The sequence below is a fragment of the Leopardus geoffroyi genome, chromosome C1 (genome assembly GCF_018350155.1).
Source record: "Leopardus geoffroyi isolate Oge1 chromosome C1, O.geoffroyi_Oge1_pat1.0, whole genome shotgun sequence".
Classification (NCBI taxonomy): domain Eukaryota; kingdom Metazoa; phylum Chordata; class Mammalia; order Carnivora; family Felidae; genus Leopardus; species Leopardus geoffroyi.
This window is the reverse complement of record NC_059328.1, coordinates 218,953,567-218,973,829: the sequence shown is the minus strand read 5'-3', so window position 1 is coordinate 218,973,829 and position 20,263 is coordinate 218,953,567. Positions and strand designations below refer to the sequence as shown.

Here is a 20,263-nt window from a genome sequence, read left to right as displayed (position 1 = left end):
TCAAACTTGCCCAATATAAGAATCACTTGGGACACTCTTTAAAAATACACATTCCACAGCTTAATTGGGGCAAGAAATAATACTCTAGGAAATTTCTATACTCTAGAGATTCGGAAAGACACAAATTGCTATGTGTGACATAAAATGACCTGCCCTAGTCTTAGGGTAGGGAAGGCCTTCCTGAGGAACTGTCATTGTTGTTTAAACTAAGATCTGAAAGACATGCAAATAGGAGTCTGCTATCATAGTGACTACTATATCAATTTAATATTGATTTTGACATAAAGGATATAATGTCACACACACAAACACATTTGGAATTTTTAAAACTGACAGTTGTACTTAAAAAGCAATAAAAACTAATATTCTAGCCTAGTAAGAGAAATATAACCTATATCTACTTTGGATTTCACAGATAATTAAGTCGACAATATAGCATGGTTGCATTGATAAAGGTAAGGGAAATCTTATAAAGAAAATGACATCTAAGCTAAATCATAAAGGTCACATAGGGGCTAACCACTAAGAAAGAGCATCTCAAAGGGAAAAGAGCATCTCAAGTTAAAAAAACAAATATGGGATGGCCCCCAGGTAAAGAGGGGTAAAAAGAGGAGACAAGATGATATATTTAATATGTATCAAAGTTGGGGCGCCTGGGTGGCGCAGTCGGTTAAGCGTCCGACTTCAGCCAGGTCACGATCTCGCGGTCCGTGAGTTCGAGCCCCGCGTCGGGCTCTGGGCTGATGGCTCAGAGCCTGGAGCCTGTTTCCGATTCTGTGTCTCCCTCTCTCTCTGCTCCTCCCCCGTTCATGCTCTGTCTCTCTCTGTCCCAAAAATAAACGTTGAAAAAAAAAATTAAAAAAAAAATATGTATCAAAGTGAACTCATCATCATTGATGGTACACTCACTCAACTAGGAACCAAGGAGAAGGAATAATTTTATATTATTTTTCTTTTGGATGGGAAGCCATGGGAGATGATGAGTTCATTTTATACATAGTAAGTTCTAAGTGCCTGTAACATGTACAAACTGAAATAGATATACAGTTGTGAAGCTTACAGATAATCTGGGCTGGAAGTATTCAACCTCTAATTTCATGTGTCAGAAATTCTTTTTTAGCTAGTAACAGAAAAAAATTGGCCTAATACCGTTTAGTAGCCTTTTATTATTTTTACTGCCTTAACACTGGCTCATGGTTGTTAACCTTTGGGGTTATGGAGTTTCCGAAGATTTGATAAAAATCACACACTTAACTTCCCTGAGAAAATGCACATACACACACATATAATTTAAAGGATTTATGGGCTTTATACCACATCTAAAAATTCCTAGTAACTCCTGGCTTACAGGATTTTACTTAAGTCAGTAAAGATCCTACTCTAGGAATTCCAGGTAAATATTTAAAATAAAGAGTAAGATGAACAGAAAGCTAGCTTATCAAAATAACTGACATTACAATACATCAGTGGTTTCTTATTTTTTGTGCTCAGAAAGTCTTCACATTCTTAAAAAATATTGAGAACCTCAAGGAGTATTTATGTGGACAGTATCTATTAATACTTATCACGTTAGAATTAAAATAGAAAAATTTTCAATATTTATTAACACTAACAAACCCAATACTTAGCATAAGTAACATTTTAAATGTAAAAATGTGTATTTTCAAATATATTAGTAAGAAGAGCATTAACATTTTGCAAATCTCTTTAATATCTGTTTTAGCGAGCTGGGATCTCATTCATATCTGACTCTGCATTCAAGTCTGCATTCAATGTGTTGCAGGCTTCATTCTTTTTATTTATCTATTTATTTTATTATTATTATTTTTTTTTCAACGTTTATTTATTTTTGGGAGAGAGAGAGACAGAGCATGAATGGGGGAGGGGCAGAGAGAGAGGGAGACACAGAATCGGAAACAGGCTCCAGGCTCTGAGCCATCAGCCCAGAGCCCGACGCGGGGCTCGAACTCACGGACCGCGAGATCGTGACCTGGCTGAAGTCGGACGCTTAACCGACTGCGCCACCCAGGCGCCCCTATCTATTTATTTTTTTAATTTACATCCAAGACAGCATATAGTGCAACAATGACTTCAGTAGTAGATTCCTCAACGCCCCTTACCAATTTAGCCCATTCCCCTCCCACAACCCCTCCAGTAACCCTGTTTGTTCTCCATATTTAAGAGTGTCTTGGGTTTTGTCCCCCTCCCTATTTTTATATTATTTTTGCTTCCCTTCCCTTATGTTCATCAGTTTCGTATCTTAAAGTCCTCATATGAGTGAAGTCATATGACATCTGTCTTTCTCTAATTTCGCTTAGCATAATACCCTCCAGTTCCATCCACGTAGTTGCAAATGGCAAGATTTCATTCTTTTTGATTGTGCAGGCTTCATTCTTAAATGTGAACAGATGCCCAACGTCAAAAACTTTGACAAAAAGAAACATTTTAGTACAACAAAAACACTTGTCAATCATTATATCTGGTAAGGGTCTACTACCCATAATATATAAAGAACTCTTAGAACTCAGCAACAAAAAGCCAGCCCAATTTTTAAAATAAGAAAAAGGTTTGAATAAACAATCTTCCAAAGATGTACAAATGGCCAATAAACACATGAAAAGATTCTCAATATAGCAGTATTAAGGAAATGCAAATCAAGATACTTTATATCCTCTAGGATGACTATATTATCATTTTTTAAAACACACACAGAAAATAAGTGTTGGCAAGGGTTTGCAGAAACTGGAAGCCTCAAATATTGTTGGTGAGAATGTAAAATGGTGTTGCCAGCTTGAAAAACAATCCGGCAGTTCCTAAATAAGTTAAATACATGACCAAGTGACCCAGCAATTCCACTCCTAGGTATGTACCCATCTTTATGGTGTCCTCTCAGTTCTCATTTCCCAAACGATTCCCTCCTGTGTTTTCAATCCCAGAACCAAGCCAGAACCACAGGACTCTCCCTTGACACCTCCTTCATCCCTACCAGGTCTTGTCACTTTTAACATCAGACACAGCGTCAAGCGCCAACAGACTCCCACACGGACGGTGGTAATAATCTTTCCAAAATGCAAATCTGATCGGCTCAACCTATTGCTTAAAACTCAGCAACAGATGGTTGTTGTTCTTTGGATGAATAAGGACTAAAACTCTGTAGGATCTCCCGAGAGACCCTCCAAGGGCCTGGGTGGGCTCTGCGTTAACCTTGGCACCTTGGTTCCAGACATACCTGCCTCCTTCCTGGCACAGGTCTGCCACGTGCATTCCGCGGCCCGCCGCATCCCCCTCCTGGCCGGCCACCCGGAACTCCCGCTCCTGCTTGACCTTCGGGTCCCACCCTAAACGTCCGTTCCGCGGGGTCCCTTCCCCGCCGCCCCGCGCGGTCCCGGGAACCGCTGCCAGGCCGGCAAACGCCCCACACTTCCGGGGGACTGGTGTCCACCGCCTGTCTCCTTGTCCGGACGCGCCTGCCCGCTGCGAGGGCTCCTCGAGCACGTGTCACAACGATGCACATACGGGTGGCTGTCCACCTGCTCGGGGAAAGTAACCGCACTTGTGCGATAGGTCCGGTAACTACACTCCAGGCCAGGTTTTGGGGTGCAAGTGCGCCTCGGCGCTGGTGAAGCAAGGCTGGGGGCCACGCCCAGGGCTGAATGTAAACGTACCAAATTGAGGGATTCCTGGGTTCCTGGCCACCCAGGAACGCGCAAACCCGGGGCCTTGGCAGCCAACCCGAGCCCGGCCCCCACCCGCCCCCCGCCCGGCCCCCTGCCCTGGGGCCCGCGGAGGAGCCGCCGCCGGGGACGCCCTCCTTCACACCTCCCGGCCATCAGCAGCGGAGGGACCTCGCCACCACGCCCGACCACCGCTGGACTTCGCTGCTGCGGACCCCCAGGTCCCGGGCCTGTGCCCCGCGTCCACGCCCAGCGCACCTCGGAACCGCGTCGCCGCCACCGCAGCTGCCGCCGCGCGAGAACGCGACCTCAGCCTCCGTCTCCAGGCGAAGCCCGCACCGCGTGCTGCCGCGAGGCCTGTCGGGTAACGGACGCCGGCGGCCCGCCCACCGCCCGGCGGGGGCTCCCATTGGTTGACGCTGGCAGGGGCGGCGCCGTGATTGGCCTGGAATGTGGGCGGGGAGGCGGGAACAAGGCAGCCGGCTGGCTGTGTGCCAAGGCGAGCGCGGGTGGCGACTGTGGCGCGAGCAGAACCCTTCCCTGCGGTGCGGCCCCAGACTGTGGTGTGGACGATGTTGTCTGCACGGGCCCAGCCGCTCCCTGTGCGGGCCCAGAGCCCACGGAGTCCTCCGCCGGCAGTGACGGGAGAGCCCCCGGTGCCAGCTGTGGTCAGGCAGCCCTCCCCGACAGGTGTCTCTTCCTGCGCCTGGCACGCCGCCGCCCTCGGGCAGTCCGCTAGGGTATCCCCGCCAGGAGGGGCCTGGGTGAGATGCGCAACATTGAAGGGAGCACCAAAACCCAGTCGTCAAGACCCCATTTTAACGCAGTCCTCTAAGGAAATCAAAATCCCAATTAGTGAAAAATCCCAAGTATGGTTCTGCAAGGCACAGCTATCCCGTCTTTAAAATGGGCATATTTTTTTCATCCCTGGTGAATTTTTTGGCATTAACTTTTTTTAAGTTTATTTATTTTGAGAGAGGGAATCAGAGGGGAAGGGGGCAGAGAGCGGATCTGAAGCAGGCTCTGCGCTGACAGCAGGGAGCCGGATGAGGGGCGCGAACTCACAAACCGTGAGATAACGACCTGAGCCAAAGTCAGATGCTTAACGGACTTGGCCACTCAGGCGCCCCTTTTGGCATTAATTTTGATTTTTACTCGAATCATTATGTTTTGAATTTATTTTTTTTTAAGCGTTTATTTGAGAGAGAGAGAAAGTGCAAGCGTGGGGGGAAGCAGAGAGAGAGAGAGAGAGGGAATCCCAAGTGGGCTCCACACTGTGAGCTTGGAGTCTCGTGTGGGGCTGGAACCCACAGACCCTGAGATCAGGACCTGAGCCGAAATCAGATGCTTAACCAACTCAGCCCCCTCCGGCACCTGTCTTTATTATTTTTTTTAAGACTGTTTCTTTTCTTTTTTTTTTTTTAATTTTTAAATTTTTTAAATTTAAATTTAACTTGAACTTACAAACCGCCGAGATCATGACCTGAGCCCAAACCAAGAGTCAGAGGCCTAACCGACTGAGCCACCCAGGCGCCCCAGACTATTTTTTTCCTTAAAGATTTTATTTTTAAATAATGTCTACCCCCAACATGGGGCTTGAATGTATGACCCAGAGATCAAGAGTCTCATGCTGTATAGACTGAACCAGCTAGGCGCCCCTAAACTTGTTTAAAATCATTTAAGATTGTGGGGGTGCCTGGGTGGCTAAGTCGGTTGAGCGTCTGACTTTGGGCTCAGGTCATGATCTCAAGGTTCATGGGTTTGAGCCCTGCGTCCGGCTCTGTGCTGATAGCTCAGAGTCTGGAACCTGCTTTGGATTCTGTGTGTCCTTGCTCTCTGCCCTTCCCGCACTCGTGCTCTTTCTCTTTCTTGAAAATAAACAAACATTAAAAAAAAAAAACATTTAAGACTGTGCTAAAAGCTTATCTTTGTTTACTATTTATGGGGGGGGGGAGGGGAGGAGGGGGGAGGGACAGAAAGAGGGAGAGACAATCCCAAGCAGGCTCCACATTGTGAGTGCAGAGCCAGACTCGGGGCTCCATCCCACCACCCTGAGATCACGACCTGAGCCGAAATCAAGAGTCCCACGCTTAACTGAGCCACCCAGGTGCCCCAAAGGCTTAGTTTTCTGACATCATCTCCACATTTCCCACCAGCCCTGGGGCAGTGGGATCCTTGCTTCTCTTCATCAGAGTTCTGGGAGCCTTAGAGTCTAGCCTCGGCCAACACCTCCTCTGCCCGGCAGCTCTAACGGGTCTGGACTCACATCATTGACTTGGGGCTTAAACTGTTGTGATGTGAAGTTTCCCATTTTATGGAATCCATCAATCTCTTTGTGATTTATTGCGGTGATGTTCCCCCCCCCCCAACCCCATTCCGAGTTCAGAATGATGGCTATTTACACAACAGGTTCCTCTTGCCTTTTATGATTTGATTTTTTACATTTAATTTCTCCCTCCTGACTTTTATTAAATGTTTTAGCATTGTGAAAGTTACTTGTGTCCGCGGAGAAAACGCAGAACAGTGTGAAGAGGAAAATAGAAATCCTGCGTCATTTCTCACAGGGCCTCACTTTAGAAGTTTTGGGGGTGCTGCACGGAGACACCACTGAGATCCTCTCCCGCGCCCCCCTTCAGTGCCCTTATGCTTGCTCACCCGAGCTGTTAACACCTCATGCCACAAACACCTACTGACGTCCTGCTGGGTACCAGGCGGGCTGAGGACTATAGGGCCTGATGCAGTGCATCTGAAAGGACACACTCTCTAGCTGATGGCACAGAGAATTCGTCGTGGGCTGGGATGTGTGGAGCAGACTTGAGATTCAGGACAGTGGCGCGGAGCCTCAGTGGCACGGAGCCACAGCCGGGGGGTCCTCCGGGAATGCATCCAGTGCCCTGAGCCTGGCTGGCTGTGCCCTCGAGGGGACCTGTCTGTCTTTGCACCTTTGTAATATCTGTAGCCCCTGGTGGAGGCTACTCGCTGACCCCACAGGGGCTTTTATCAAAGTTATCTAAGCTGGTGGTATTTTTTTTTTTTTTTTAACTTCCAGATGACTATTAGAACAACTGTGAGATTCACACCCCCTTCCCCCAAAAAAGAAAAAAACTCAAAGCGATTTTCCTAAGAAACGTATTAAGTCTCTACATTTGGGAGAAAGTTAACAATCTTTATGCTATTTATTCTTACTATACATCTCCATAGTGTTTCATGCTGTGTATCTCATAGCAGAACACACAGATTTCCTCTAATACAGGTTCCTAGGTATTAAAAGCTCCTTCTGGAAACTTTTTCTTGTCTTGATTTGGCTCTTTGAGTCATTTGTGCGGCTGCAGGCACCTTTGCTGAGATGAGGACTGGCCATTTTCGCCCAGCTAAATCAGATTTTTCCCACATATTTTGTTTTCACATTGATGTATTCACGGGTGCATTCTCCCATGTTTTACTTTGCTAAATCTTTTTTTTTTTTTCAATTTTTTTTAACGTTTATTTATTTTTGAGACAGAGAGAGACAAAGCATGAACGGGGGAGGGTCAGAGAGAGGGAGACACAGAATCTGAAACAGGCTCCAGGCTCCGAGCTGTCAGCACAGAGCCTGACGCGGGGCTCGAACTCACGGACCGTGAGATCATGACCTGAGCTGAAGTCGGCCGCTTAACCGACTGAGCCACCCAGGTGCCCCTACTTTGCTAAATCTTAACTGTGCTGACTCTTGGGAAATGCTTTTCTGGGTCTGACCTTTTGTTTTATATTAGGTATGCAGAAGCCAGACTTTTTTTTTTTTTTTTTTTTTTTACCCCACAGACTGGGAGGAGGGAGCGATGATTGTTTTGTTCTTTTTATGTTCCTTTTTCAAATTAGAACTAGGTTTAAAAATTTTTTTTTTAACACTTATTTTTGAGAGACAGAGACCGAGCGTGAGCGGGGGAGGGGCAGAGAGCGAGGGAGACACAGAATCCGAAGCAGGCTCCAGGCTCCGAGCTGTCAGCACAGAGCCCGACGCGGGGCTCGAACCCATGAACCGTGAGATCATGACCTGAGCTGAAGTCGGGCGCTCGACCGACTGAGCCACCCAGGCACCCCTAGAACTAGGTTTTTAAGATTAATAAATTAAGATGTCTTGGTGTGGGAACATTAGACCACACGATCTTCAGCCCCACTTAGTAATTACTGAGGAATTACTGCTCTACAGAATTCCAGGCTGGGTGAGGCAGGTGAGAAAACCCCGGCAGGCCAGAGCCAAGAAGCCAAGGCGGCTTTGCCCTGGGGTAGCTTACAAGACAAGCTCAGGCAGAAACTCTCAGCACCCCAGCATTGGGGATGGGGCAACATTTCATTCAAAGCGGAAGAGAGCCAGACAGGGGTGCAGTCTTCAAAAGGCAGAGCTCAAGGGGGAGCGAGGGGTGGGGGGTGGACTCCATGTGTGCTCATGGCGGTGGTGATAGGCCCAGAAGGCTAGCAGTGAGGGGCAAACACAAACCTCAAGATCCCTCCTCCCTTATCCTGGCACCCACATCTAAATACAGAATACGTGCCTCTTGAGATTTAGGGAGTTCTTTTAGCGTTCTTGGAACCAGGGCCAATGTGGGCGGGGGGGGACCCCCCCCCAAAACACCAAGCAATTTTTGGACACAGCAGGCATGAACTGAATTCTAACATGATCTACTGGAGATAGCATCAGCTTCCACAGGTAAAGGGTTTAGTCCTACAAGGCTCTCCCCGCCACCCCCCCCCACCCCCACAGGCTGTCACCTGTGCTTCTGACCAACCAGCTACAGATTGGAGGTTCCAGTGGCCTCCTCTTTAGGTTCAGTTAATTTGCTGGGGGGGGGGGGGCTCACACGGCTCACAGAACTCAGAGAAACACACTTACCAACTTATTAAAGGATATGATAAAAGATATGAAGGAAGAGATCTATCAGGTGAGGTCTTGAACAAAGGAACTTCTGTCCTTGTGGAGCTTGGAGGCTAGGTTGGTGGCCACCCACGGGGACGGGCAACTGCAAACGGAGACACTCAGCCACTCAGGACTTGAAGAGCCTGCTTCGTACTCAGTGCTCTCGGGGACAGAGTAGGAGCCACCTGGCAGGTGGGGATGGGGGCTATTCTGGCAGAGAGGGGAAAGGAGGAAGCAGTGGGGGGTTAGGAACCGACCGTACATAGAGATCATACCAGCCAGCAGAAAGGCAGTGTGGGGGCAAGTGTGGGGCTGGGGCTTGGGACAGCTGCCTAGTCCTCAAGAGACTGGGAACAGGGTGGGAATCTAGTCCTGGAGGCTCTTGGACACAGGGCAGAGTCCCCGACCCCTGAGCTGGGGATCGGGCTACAGGTGCAGGGAGCCGGGCAGGTCCACAGACGGCAGCTCTCACTTCCAAATACCCAGACGGGCATGTGCACCCATCTGGCGTGGCCATTTGGAGAAACACGCCAGATGCTTATGCCCCAGTTTGAAAATCTGAACCTGGCTGTCTCCACCTGGCACTTTCCCCGACCCCATCCCACGCCGCCCTCTTCTGTGGTTATCAGTGTGTGTGGCCATTCTCTTCCTTGGGACCACCGCCCCCTTAAGGTGGGCATCCGTCTGGTGTCTCCCAAGAGCTCAGCACTGTACAAAGCAGAAATCCATATTTGCTGAATAATAACAAAATTTCAAAAATATCAACAGTAAGTTTTGATTCTGTAGTTTACATTTCAGATGATCAGAATGCGAAATCAGAAACAAAAAATGGAAACTAACACCTCCCAGCGGCTCTGAATTGCATCTGACGTATGTCACCCATTTGTATTGTCCACTTAGCATGTCTTTTTAATGGTCTCTCTACATCCTAAATGCCATTTTGTTTCTAAAAACGAAAACACTTTGTAGGAAACATTCAATAGGGATCCTGGTCCAGGTTTTCAACCAACTCTTTTCTTCTCCCAATTTTCTAATTCAGCTTAAAGCTGTGGTTCTCAATGGGGGATGCTTTGGCACCCCACGCCCCCAGCAGACACTTGGCAATGCCTGCAATATTTTTGTTGATCACGACTTGGGGTGGAGCCCGTTTGCCTCCAGTGGGCAGAGGCCAGGGATGCCGTTCAACAGCTCCTGATGCCCGGGACGGCAGCCCAGCAACCAAGCGCCATCCCGCCCGGGGCGTCAGTAGTGCGGGGTCGAGAAATTCCGGGAAGAAAAAAAGCCGGCAACAAATTCCCATAGCTGTATCTGAGGAGAAGCTGTATTACGTGAAATAAATTTGAAAATCATGTTCTATCTTCCTCTGGGTTAGGAAGTGTGCATAAAATGGATCTGCTCTTTTTGCAAAGATGGGTGTGAAAGGTAGACACAGAAGGTTTGACCTGTTTGGCGCCGCAGTTCTGGGAAACACCATCTTCCCAGGACTGGGGAGACAGGGAGCCCCCCTCTTACCAGTGGCGAGACTTCCAGCCAGTCCTTGGGCTCCGGCCTCGTCGTCTGTAGCCTCACAGGGTTTTTGTGAAAATTAATTCAGTGAAAATATGTATCTAACTGCCAGGCCCGTGGAAGTGCTGTGTGTGTTTGCTATTATTATCTGTGATCTCTGTATGTGGATATTTTGCTGGTTAAACATAGTTGTATTAAGGTGTCGGTTGTAGAAGAAAGCTTGATCCTCAAAAAATTAGAAAAAACCCTACCCTATGACCCAGCAGTAGCACTGCTAGGAATTTCCCCAAGGGATACAGGAGTACTGATGCATAGGGGCCCTTGTACCCCAATGTTCATAGCAGCACTCTCAACAATAGCCAAATTATGGAAAGAGCCTAAATGTCCACCAACTGACGAATGGATAAAGAAATTGTGGCTTATATACACAATGGAGTACTACGTGGCAATGAGAAAGAATGAAATCTGGCCCTTTGTAGCAACGTGGATGGAAGTGGAGAGTGTGATGCTAAGTGAAACAAGCCATACAGAGAAGGACAGATTCCATATGGTTTCACTCTTATGTGGATCCTGAGAAACTTAACAGAAGACCATGGGGGAGGGGAAGAAAAAAAAATGGTTAGAGAAGGAGGGAGCCAAAACATAAGAGACTCCTAAAAACTGAGAAGAAACTGAGGGTTGATGGGGGGTGGGAGGGAGGGGGGGGTGGGCGATGGGTATCGAGGAGGGCACCTGCTGGGATGAGCACCGGGTGTTGTAGGGAAACCAATTTGACAATAAATTTCATAAAAAGAAAAGAAACCTTGAGGATAAGACAATGAGGTAAACATCTCTTCCTTGCCGGCTGGCCCACTACGGTCTGAAGAGGGTGTTGGAGAGGCTGTGCAGGAAGCCAGGGCTCCCCGCTCCTGGTTGCTTTTCTCGTTCAGCGCCTGTGGTGTGCAACGTAGGCCACCCGGAGGCGCTCACGCTCCAGCAAAGTTAGCTCCCCAGTCCTGCCCCCCCCCCCCCCCCCCCCCCCCGTTTTCTGCCCGCTGGCGTCAGCCCCCAGGCGCCCTGTGACTGGTCTGTCCTCTCCTGGGCGGTGGCCCCAGGCCCTCCAGTGAGGTCTCAATCCTAATTTGTCCTCTCTTGGGTGTTCTCCCTCAGCTCCAGGACATTCTCTAGAATTCTCTTCCACCCTTTCTTCGGAGTTGATGCCCTGCGGTGGGCCGATCATTCTTTATATTAAATTTTCCCCATTCACATTACTGGTGGTTTCTGTTTTTGGACCGGACCCTGAGATATGGCATTCTTGAAAGAACCCGGAACGCTTAACGCTCATTAAGTAGAATTTCAAACTCGGAAGTCTTTTGAAAACCAACGTATTCTGACAAATCTTAGGTCAACGTAAAAACCACGTTGCTGTGGACAGTTGGGAGCTTCCACGGGATCGACGCAAGAGGAGGTTTCTGTACAAATACTGGTCTTGAACATGCATCAGCTATAGCAGGTCTGTGGGCACCAACCGTGGACTGGGGATTGGATGACTGTTATCTATGAAGTGCTCAGGAAGGAGATCTGAACTGTAAGCTGTCCTTGGCGCGAGGAGACACGAACCCCCCTTGTGCCCTGATGCAATATAACCTTGCGGGTCCTGGACCCAGACGGTGCCGGGGACGGGCCCTCGTGACCTCCAGCAACGTGCTGGAAGCATTTTCTCAAATGTAGGTGCCCAACCCACGTCCCCCACACCAACACTCTCCCAGGGTCAACACAAGGTATGGTTTCGGATGACCCTTGGTTTGCGCTCTGCTAATGTCCCGAAAAGGTGGCCCGCGTCACCAAGCTGACTTCAGGTGCAATATACACAGAGTAACTAAAAATTAGCAAGTAGCCAGACTTTCTCTACTTCTGTCCTTGAAGAAATCACAGTTGTCTCTAGCCTGTAACTTCCTCAGTTTATTTTTTATGCTAAGAATGCCAATTCTTGGAAGTGAGCTCTTCCGATTCCTGTGAATATACTCTTTGTCTCTTCCACAGGGCAAGAGAAATTAACGGATTTGATAGGCTTAAAAAAATGACCTCACGTGTACAGAACAATTAATATGAAATAAAGATCTTCTTTCTCAGTGGGAAGAAAAAAAAAATACAAACCACATGGCTAAAGTCTTTCAACATTTCATGTTTTAATTGTTCTAACAGTACATTCTTTAAAAGAAGTTAACAACTTCAATTCCAAATATAAGGATTAAACAATGCAAATGGAAAGCTGTCATTTTTCGGTGGAGCTATTGCCTAATTACCCTGGAAAAAAGCATCCTTATGATTGAACCGATGCAAAAATCCCTTAGAAAAGCTTCATTTGTTGCCTGTGAAGAGTCTTCTTAAGGTCACTTTTACTTCTAGACCATCCCCTTGTTTCGAGTGAAAAGAGTTTCGCTTGGTAATGGCTTGTGGTTCCACAGTGTTTTGTGTACGAAAAGCGTAGACTAAGAGATACTACTGAAGTCGCTCACATTTGTAGATTGTGCCCCCAAAGGAAGTCCCGACACCGTGACATTTCCCCTCAATTTTCAGCAAGACACAGGAAAAGAAAACCCAAGTCCCAGTTTAGCCTTTACTTAGACTGCCACGTTCAGTGGGAGCCCGGAGCTCCCGTGGGCCCGATGTGCTCGTTAAAATGACCCGCAGGTTCGGAGAGGCGGCCCCGCCGGGGGGGGGGGGGGGGGCGGGGGCCGCAGACAGAGGCATCTGGTGGCCGCGGGGGCTCCCGCGGGCGAGCAGGGGAGCCGAGTGCCCGGCGGGCCTTCTCAGAAGCAGGGGAGGAAGCAGCAATCCCGGACGGCGACAGAGGCAAGCCCGCGAAACGGCACTCGCCGTCCGCCGCCCAGACTCGTGTGCAAGGCTGGTGCTCACTGCTGGGACAGCAGCGCACTCCTGTTTGCTTTCATCTTCTCCAGACGCTTCACTAAGTGGCCGTTGCTCACCTCAAGCTCTTCGGTTTTGTCCAACGCGCAGCGCAGCTGCAAACAAAGAGGAAAGGCCGCTCTGAGGAACCCGCTTCCCCCAAACGTAAAAGGGTCACCCAGATTCCATCCTACTGGGAAACGCGGTCGTAGCCCGGGCCCACTGAGTTCCTAGAGGTACATACGTACGCATCTGCGCGTGGACATAGTTTTCTGAACGATTCCTTAAGGGACACAAAGGACAAGACTCTGGCCTCGTGAGTCACTAGGCAACAGTCATCCTCTGGAACAACTTGGCCCCAGACTCCTATGACACGGTCTTGGGGGTCCTGAGGGTCTCACAAAAGGTAAGGGAGGCAGAGATAGAAGAGTGGGGCCCAGGCCCGCTGCGGGAGTCGGTCCCCACAGCCTGGGCAGCAAGGCTTCTGCAACCAGAAAGGAACGCCTGAGGCCAAGACGGTCTTTCCTGGAGCCAGGGCTGCAGAGCCTGGGAGTCACACGGAAGCCCCAACAGCAGGGAGCCACGTGGACCAGCAGGCAGGTGCAGGTGCCCTAAGGTGGGGGCGGGGGAGCGGGTACAGCAGCCACGTGGTCGTGCAGACACGCGTTGTGGGAACAGGGTGTGGAGCCCTACTTCTGATCCAAAACCTCCAGGGAGGGGGGCTGGGGTCCCGAGGTTAGCCCCCTCTGCGTCCCCTCTCACCGGCAAGGGCAGAGGCAGAGGCAAGCCCTCTGGGCAAGAAATTTCCCCAAGTCTGGCCTGGAGTGTTCCTACAAATGCCGATCAAGCATAGATTCACAAGACACCCAACGCACGAAGGACAAGCCATCTGACCAGCAGAAGCAAGAAACCACAGGGTCAGGCCCTCAAGGACACGAATCCATCCTCAGACGTGGAAAACGGAACAGCTGTGTGTGACACCTTTGTTTTTAATGTGTATTTTTGAGAGAGAGAGAGAGAGAGCATGAGCGGAGGAGGGGCAGAGAGAGAGAGAGGGACAGAGGATCCAAAGCAGGCTCTGCGCTGAAAGCAGTGAGCCTGATGTGGGGCTCGAACTCATGAACCGTGAGATCATCACCTGAGCCGAAGTCAGACGCTCAATTGACTGAACCTCCTCCCCCCCCACCCCGTGTATGACATCTTTAAAGAAATAAGGATACAGTTAACAAAGAAGCAGGACCACATGTGACCACACAACAGGAAAGCATCAGGAATGAATACACTTTAAAACCAGAAAAGGTGAACGGGAAGATTCGTCACCAGTGCAGCCAGGAAGTGGGAAGTACAAGGTCAGGTGGCTAAGAAATGCGCGGGCTGCAGGGACGGTCCGCCAGCCGGCCTTGGCCTCGGGTTGGAACCCCCGCGGGGGAGCCGACACACCAGGGAAGAGGAATACTTAAGGAGGTCATGGTTGCAAACTTTCCGTACTTGACTTAGAAAAAAGACTTCCTGGGGGCACCTGGGTGGCTCAGTCGGTTGAGTGACTTCCATTCAGGTCATGATCTCACGGTTTGTTAGGGTTCGAGCCCCACATGGGGCTCTGTGCCGAACACCTGCTCGGAGCCTGGAGCCTGCTTCAGATTCTGTGTCTCCTTCTCTCTCTGCCCCTCCCCACTGTGCTCTGTCTCACTCTCTCAAAAGGAAATAAATGTAAAAGAAAAAAAAAAGAAAAAAGAAAAAAGAAAATAGACTTCATGGGTGCCAAAAACACCACACGCTCTTGAGCCAGCAGAACAAACAGCAAGAAGCCTGCACACAGCACACTAGGGTGAAGTTGTAGAAAGTCAAAGACACAAAGAACTCGAGAGAAGCTCGTCTGTAGGCGGCTGGGCAGAAGGACAGACAGACTCTCAGCGGCAGCCTTGAGAAGGCAGCCCCACGGAGGGTGGTACCATGATGACCGTGATTTGGCCCCAGGCTCCCCGTGATGTAGGCAGATGTCCCCTCCCCTCCCTCCCCTGCCCCGGGCTGCCAGCTGGACAATCGTCCCGCTCTCCCGGGAAACAGCCGAGAAAATTTACCTCTCTTTGGAGTTTCCGCTTTTCAGCCTTAAGTTCATCTTCTATCTTTTCGGCGTTTTCGGCTGCCGATTTATAACGTGATACTTGACTCTCTAACCTTATTACCTAAAAGGAAGGGAAACACCGTATGTATAAATTCATAGGCCTGTTTTCTTTCTCCAGTTGCTTTATCACATGTGAGACCAAGGGGGTGTGGCTTAGGGAATGGGGTGGGGGGACAGACGATGCAAACGTATGATCTAGCATGTTGGGCTATCGTGTAGGTTCCAGCCAAGCAAGCTGTTCGGAGCACCCCCCTGCTGACACCTGCTAGGGCCTCATTCCCTCTCTGACCCCTGGTCCAGAAGGGTGGCTCCCACAGTGCTGCTGTCCCCTTCCCTGCGTGGGGCCATCCTGCTGGAGAAGGCAGGTCGATGCAGAACGACACTTAGGCAAAGGACCTCAGCTCTGGTCCAGTGTCTCCTGGGGTGGCATGGTGTGGAGGTGGCAGGAGAGAAGGAAAGCCCAGGAAATAGCAGGGGGGAGGAGTCGGAGGCTTTGGGATGGCAGTCCCCAGCCAGGTCTGCGGCGAGAGACAGAAGCAGCCACAGCCCAGCGGAGACCCTCGGTCCACGGAGGCCACAGCATGCTTCCTAAACTCCTTCCGTGGGATGCTATTCTCACTTCTCTTTCCTCAAACACTCCCCAGAGTTCGAGCCACGCAGACCCATAACTGAGGGGGAGAGAGTACCATTTTTCACTCTCCCTTTGGTTAGGACGCAGTTTGCCCCAAATTTGCCCAGCATGCTGGAGGCAACGAATACCCCAAATCTAGGAACCAGAGAGAGCCACCTGGTTGGGAGAGAAAGACGGAAAAATCCAGGCAAGAGGAATGTCACTGCGTGAGGTGTTTTAAAATTAAATAAATTATCTTTAAAGAACAAACTTTAAAAACTTCCCAGCCACTTTAGTTATTTTCTACAACCAAGCACTGTTTATAAAGGGTTAGTAGGGGCGCCTGGGTGGCGCAGTCGGTTGAGCGTCCGACTTCAGCCAGGTCACAATCTCGCGGTCCGTGAGTTCGAGCCCCGCGTCGGGCTCTGGGCGGATGGCTCGGGGCCTGGGGCCTGTTTCCGATTCTGTGTCTCCCTCTCTCTGCCCCTCCCCTGTTCATGCTCTGTCTCTCGGCCTGTTTCCGATTCTGTGTCTCCCTCTCTCTGCCCCTCCCCTGTTCATGCTCTGTCTCTCACTGTCCCAAAAATAAATAAACGTTGAAAAAAAAAAAATTTATAAAGGGTTAGTATCCGTTACAACAGCCCGAATCCTAATAGTGATCTTCCCTTCCCTACTCTCTCTCTGCAGGAAATACACGGAGGACCTTTTTTGGTTCTAGAAATCTGTCTGCTTCTCTTGGTGCTCAGCCTTTCCGAGCGAGTTCTAGCAAGTACAACCTGCTTAATCATCACTGTCACTCTGCCCGATATTGCTTACAAGTGTGCACGTACATTTTGTTCTAATGCTGTTATCTCTTGCTCAGACTTTGCAAGTTTAAATTTGAGGTCGCTGATCTGTCTGTTGGCATCCCCTAAAGGGTGAGAGAGAAGGAACACGTGTTAAGCTCTTCGGGCTTTTTAAAGTGTTGAAACAATAGTTACTGGGAACCAAGCCCTTCCTTAGGAACCGGCATGCAAATCTGTTAAGTCCTGGCCTGTGGCCCCACACCTGGTGGGGCTGAGACAGGAGAAGGCACGGGTTCTCCAGGAGCCCAGGATGGCAAGTGCCAGGCAGGAGAGCACCTGCGGGCACAGAGGACAAAGAAATGGTAGGGGTGGGGCACACGGGGGGGGCAGGGGAGACTGGGAGTAATTTTATCTCCTTTAAGCTTCTTTCTGGTTTACGTGTATAGAAAAACGCCTTTGAATTTTTCCATACAACAGGCCGATCAAAAGGCAGTTATATCGGGGCGTCTGGGTGGCTCAGTCGGTTAAGCGGCTGACTTCGGCTCAGGTCATGGTCTCGGGGTTCGTGGGTTCAAGCTGTGCTGACAGCTCAGAGCCTGGAGCCTGCTTCGGATTATGTGTCTCCCTCTCTCTCTGCCCCTCCCCTGTTCACGCTCCGTCTCTGTCTCTTGAAAATAAATAAACATAAAAAAAAAAAAAAAAGGCAGTTGTATCCAGCGTAGTAAATATGGTTTCTCACAGTGCGTCACCTGGTGCTATCCTGGCACACCTGTTCTATTCTTTAGGCTCAGACAGAAACATCCTTGCTCCACCCACCTGCCCACCCTTGTTCAATCCCACACAGAAACTTCTTTGCACTCTTGTGCTCAAGGGTTTGGGGGCAGCCAAGGGGAACACCAGGCTTTTTTTTGCGAGGATGGTTTTTCTCTTCCAGCACAAATATGATAAAAATAGGACATGTAAAGCATTCACGTCTACACAGGGGTTGACATTTACTTTGTAGGTCCATTACATGCATGTCTGTCCCGTTTTCTAAGACGTCATCTCCAGGACGCAGATTGTCTAACTTGCCATTCTTCTGTCTCTCTTCCAGCTGCCCTTTGAGTTTCTTAATCTGAAAACACCCACCGACAAAATAGGTGAATTTCTCTATTCTCAAGGAGACTGAAAAGCTGAGCTTAGAGCCTATCAGGAAGGAAGCAGAGTGTAAAGAAACAATACCCCATAAATACAATCAGATGTTGCTCTGGAGTTATTCCGTGTGTCTGCAAGGTGCCAAAGAATAGGGGTTACGTGACGAGGTACCAGAAAAATGTAGTAAGAGGTTATAATCTACCAGCCACCTGTAGCAGGGAGTCTCTCCTCTCTAATAACCAAACCAAGTAAATGAAAAACTTTGGCCGGGTAGTGCTTTTCTCAGAAAGTGATGGCATAATGGGTGAAAATGGAATTAGATTTACAATATCAGACATACATTATTCTGGAACTTGGGGTGAAAGGTTATTTCTAAGTTTGAAATTCCTCTTGAGTTCAGGAGGAGATGGTACATAAAACACTTGAAGTGTTTATCTAAGGGTTAGGAAGTCGGTGTGCCGGGTCACCTTTTCTTTATTCACTAAGAAGCCAGGAAGGACCTTCTGGATGCCCCCAGGCACAGAAATACTGTCATCGTGTCGCCAGCAGAACCGTGTGGTCGCGCACAGAGCCCGGTCAAGGTGCAGGGGTGCCACCTTCCAGGAGCTGGCCCCTGCAGAGCTCTCCTCTCCCCGGGGAGAGCCAGGTGGAGCCGGAAATGCAGTCAGCAGCCGGGACTGCAGAAAGTTACGGTGTCTAGGGGAGTCTCCCAGCCCTTGTGCCGTTAACCTCCATCCCCCGGGGACCTGGGGGACCTGGGGGACCCCGCCTCCCCGAGCGACCAGCACCACCAAGTCAGACCCCCCGCCCCATACTGACCGTGGGCGCTCTCTGCTCTGAGAAAATAAGTACGGAATCGCGATGGATACACGTTCTTAAAAGATCAAAGGAACCTCAGTGCTGCCACCACATTGAGCGCTTTCCCTGATTTTGAGGGAACTCTTCAAGAGGATTGTCACAAGCAAGGCAAAAATACCTTTGATTACGCTCATGAAGGAAAACGGAACTGAGTTTCCTTAGAAAGGGACTGTGGCAGGGTTTAAGAACTATGCTGCATACAAGAAAGACCGAATGGGACAGCTGGTTAGTGTTTCCGGGGGTGGAAGAGAGCCATGAAGGTAAACCCCAATTAAAACAACTTTGATCGGCTGGAACAAGAGAACATCTGCCGGAAAGGGGTGGAGATCGCCCAGAGATCCCAAAACCGACTTCTCTGAGCCGGCGGAAGTGAGAGAAGTGGTGTCTGGGGTGACTCGGTAGAGCTCTTGCCTCATTGCCTCAATGGCTAATCTAGGCTCTTCACATAAATATTTATTTGAAGTAGCAATTTGCACGGAGCATCCCAAATTCAGTCCTGTGGCCTTGAGTCTTTGGGGACATCCTCTCTACACCTCGCATGACCTATGATGCCCTGCTTGGATAAAAATGGCAAGAACACAGGTTGGCTTGATCATCTGCGGACATGACATGCTAGGGTTTTCCCGACGAAGGGAGGCGTTCAGGTGCCCCCCCGCCCCCGCAGAGCTCATAAAGTAATAAAAAGATTGTTACCTGTTCCAATAAGCATTCCCGTTCATCAACAAGCTTTTTCAACCTAATATCTAAAGAAACCAAAAAGACACAGGTTGAGGTGGATCCGCGGGGCGCACCTTTCAGCAGATCGCTACGCTGAAGAATGAGCATTGAGGTTAGTGAAACGAATGATGAAGGTATTATGCACGTACCACAGCGAATGAGGCCACAGACAGGACTGGGGAGGACGTGAGCCGAGGGAGGCTGAGTTGGGTCAACCTCCTACAACATGCTTATCTCATCATGGGTAGCATCCGGCTGCATGCAAACGGGCTAATCTTCTACTTGGGGTTAACATGCAAGGGCAGCCACACTGCAACACAAGATCTCACAGGCTTCATGGTTTAACATCATTAGCAAGGTACAAACGCACTGGGCATCGTGGTTCATGTCAGTGGCATTCTCATCGTCCTTGACTTTCCGAGTTTATATCCCAGGAGAATTTCTTGCTCTCTTTTCTCCCACAGGCCCACCAGTGTCAGAGCTCTGACTACACGTCCACGAACCTCAAGTCTGCTAACCCGCTCGTCAAGAGCGGATACGGTCTCGAGGCAGACGCGGTAACGCTCCAGGTCCCCGTCACCCTCCCCCACCCCAGACAGAAGCATCTCAGGATCCATCCCCAACCATTTCTTTGAAGGGGTGTTGACGAATACGATCTTGAATACAGAGGAGGAGACCAAGGGCTGGGTTTGGGCAAAACCCTACAACACTTTAAAGGACAAATCAGGATGGTGCGATGGTGACAGTGATGCTAATGGGTCCTGCACGGTCACTGTGTCCCCGCTCGGCTCGAGCAGGTGTGCCTTCACCCGCAAAGCCCCACGGGTGTGCCTCAATACTCCACCCCTCTTCTACAGGCGAGCACCCTCGGCCCAGAACAGCTAAGAACTGTCCTCAGGGCCATACCCCTCACCGCGGCCTCCTCTGTTGTTCCAGATCTAAACCGGGACCTCGGTGTCGGAGCCCGACTCCCGGCCCCAGACCCTTACTCCCGAGGGGACACTGCTCTCACACTGAGCAGCTCTGACTCACCACGTGAAAAGAAATCATCTGTATGAAATGCAATTTGTT

At 49.7% G+C, this 20,263-nt stretch overlaps 2 protein-coding genes across 20 annotated transcripts in view; both read right to left on the bottom strand.

Moving 5' to 3' along the window:
- Positions 1-4,017, bottom strand: part of RBM44 (RNA binding motif protein 44) — a 48,391-nt gene extending 44,374 nt beyond the window's left edge. For 2 of the 3 annotated variants that reach the window (XM_045481916.1, XM_045481919.1), the window contains exon 1: positions 3,933-4,017. The gene's annotated coding sequence lies outside the window, so the exon portion shown is untranslated. The other variant, XM_045481917.1, reaches the window with a different exon arrangement.
- Positions 4,018-12,218: 8,201 nt separating this feature from the next.
- The window catches only part of LRRFIP1 (LRR binding FLII interacting protein 1), a 141,273-nt gene continuing 133,228 nt past the window's right edge, over positions 12,219-20,263 (bottom strand). For all 17 annotated transcript variants that reach the window (XM_045481898.1, XM_045481899.1, XM_045481912.1 and 14 more), the window contains 5 exons: positions 19,169-19,218; positions 17,480-17,597; positions 16,529-16,608; positions 15,045-15,149; positions 12,219-13,079 (listed from right to left, as the gene is read on the bottom strand). In XM_045481898.1, coding sequence (XP_045337854.1) covers positions 12,969-13,079; positions 15,045-15,149; positions 16,529-16,608; positions 17,480-17,597; positions 19,169-19,218 — 464 coding nt within the window. In that variant the 3' untranslated portion in view covers positions 12,219-12,968. The remainder of the gene's footprint in view (positions 13,080-15,044; positions 15,150-16,528; positions 16,609-17,479; positions 17,598-19,168; positions 19,219-20,263) is intronic.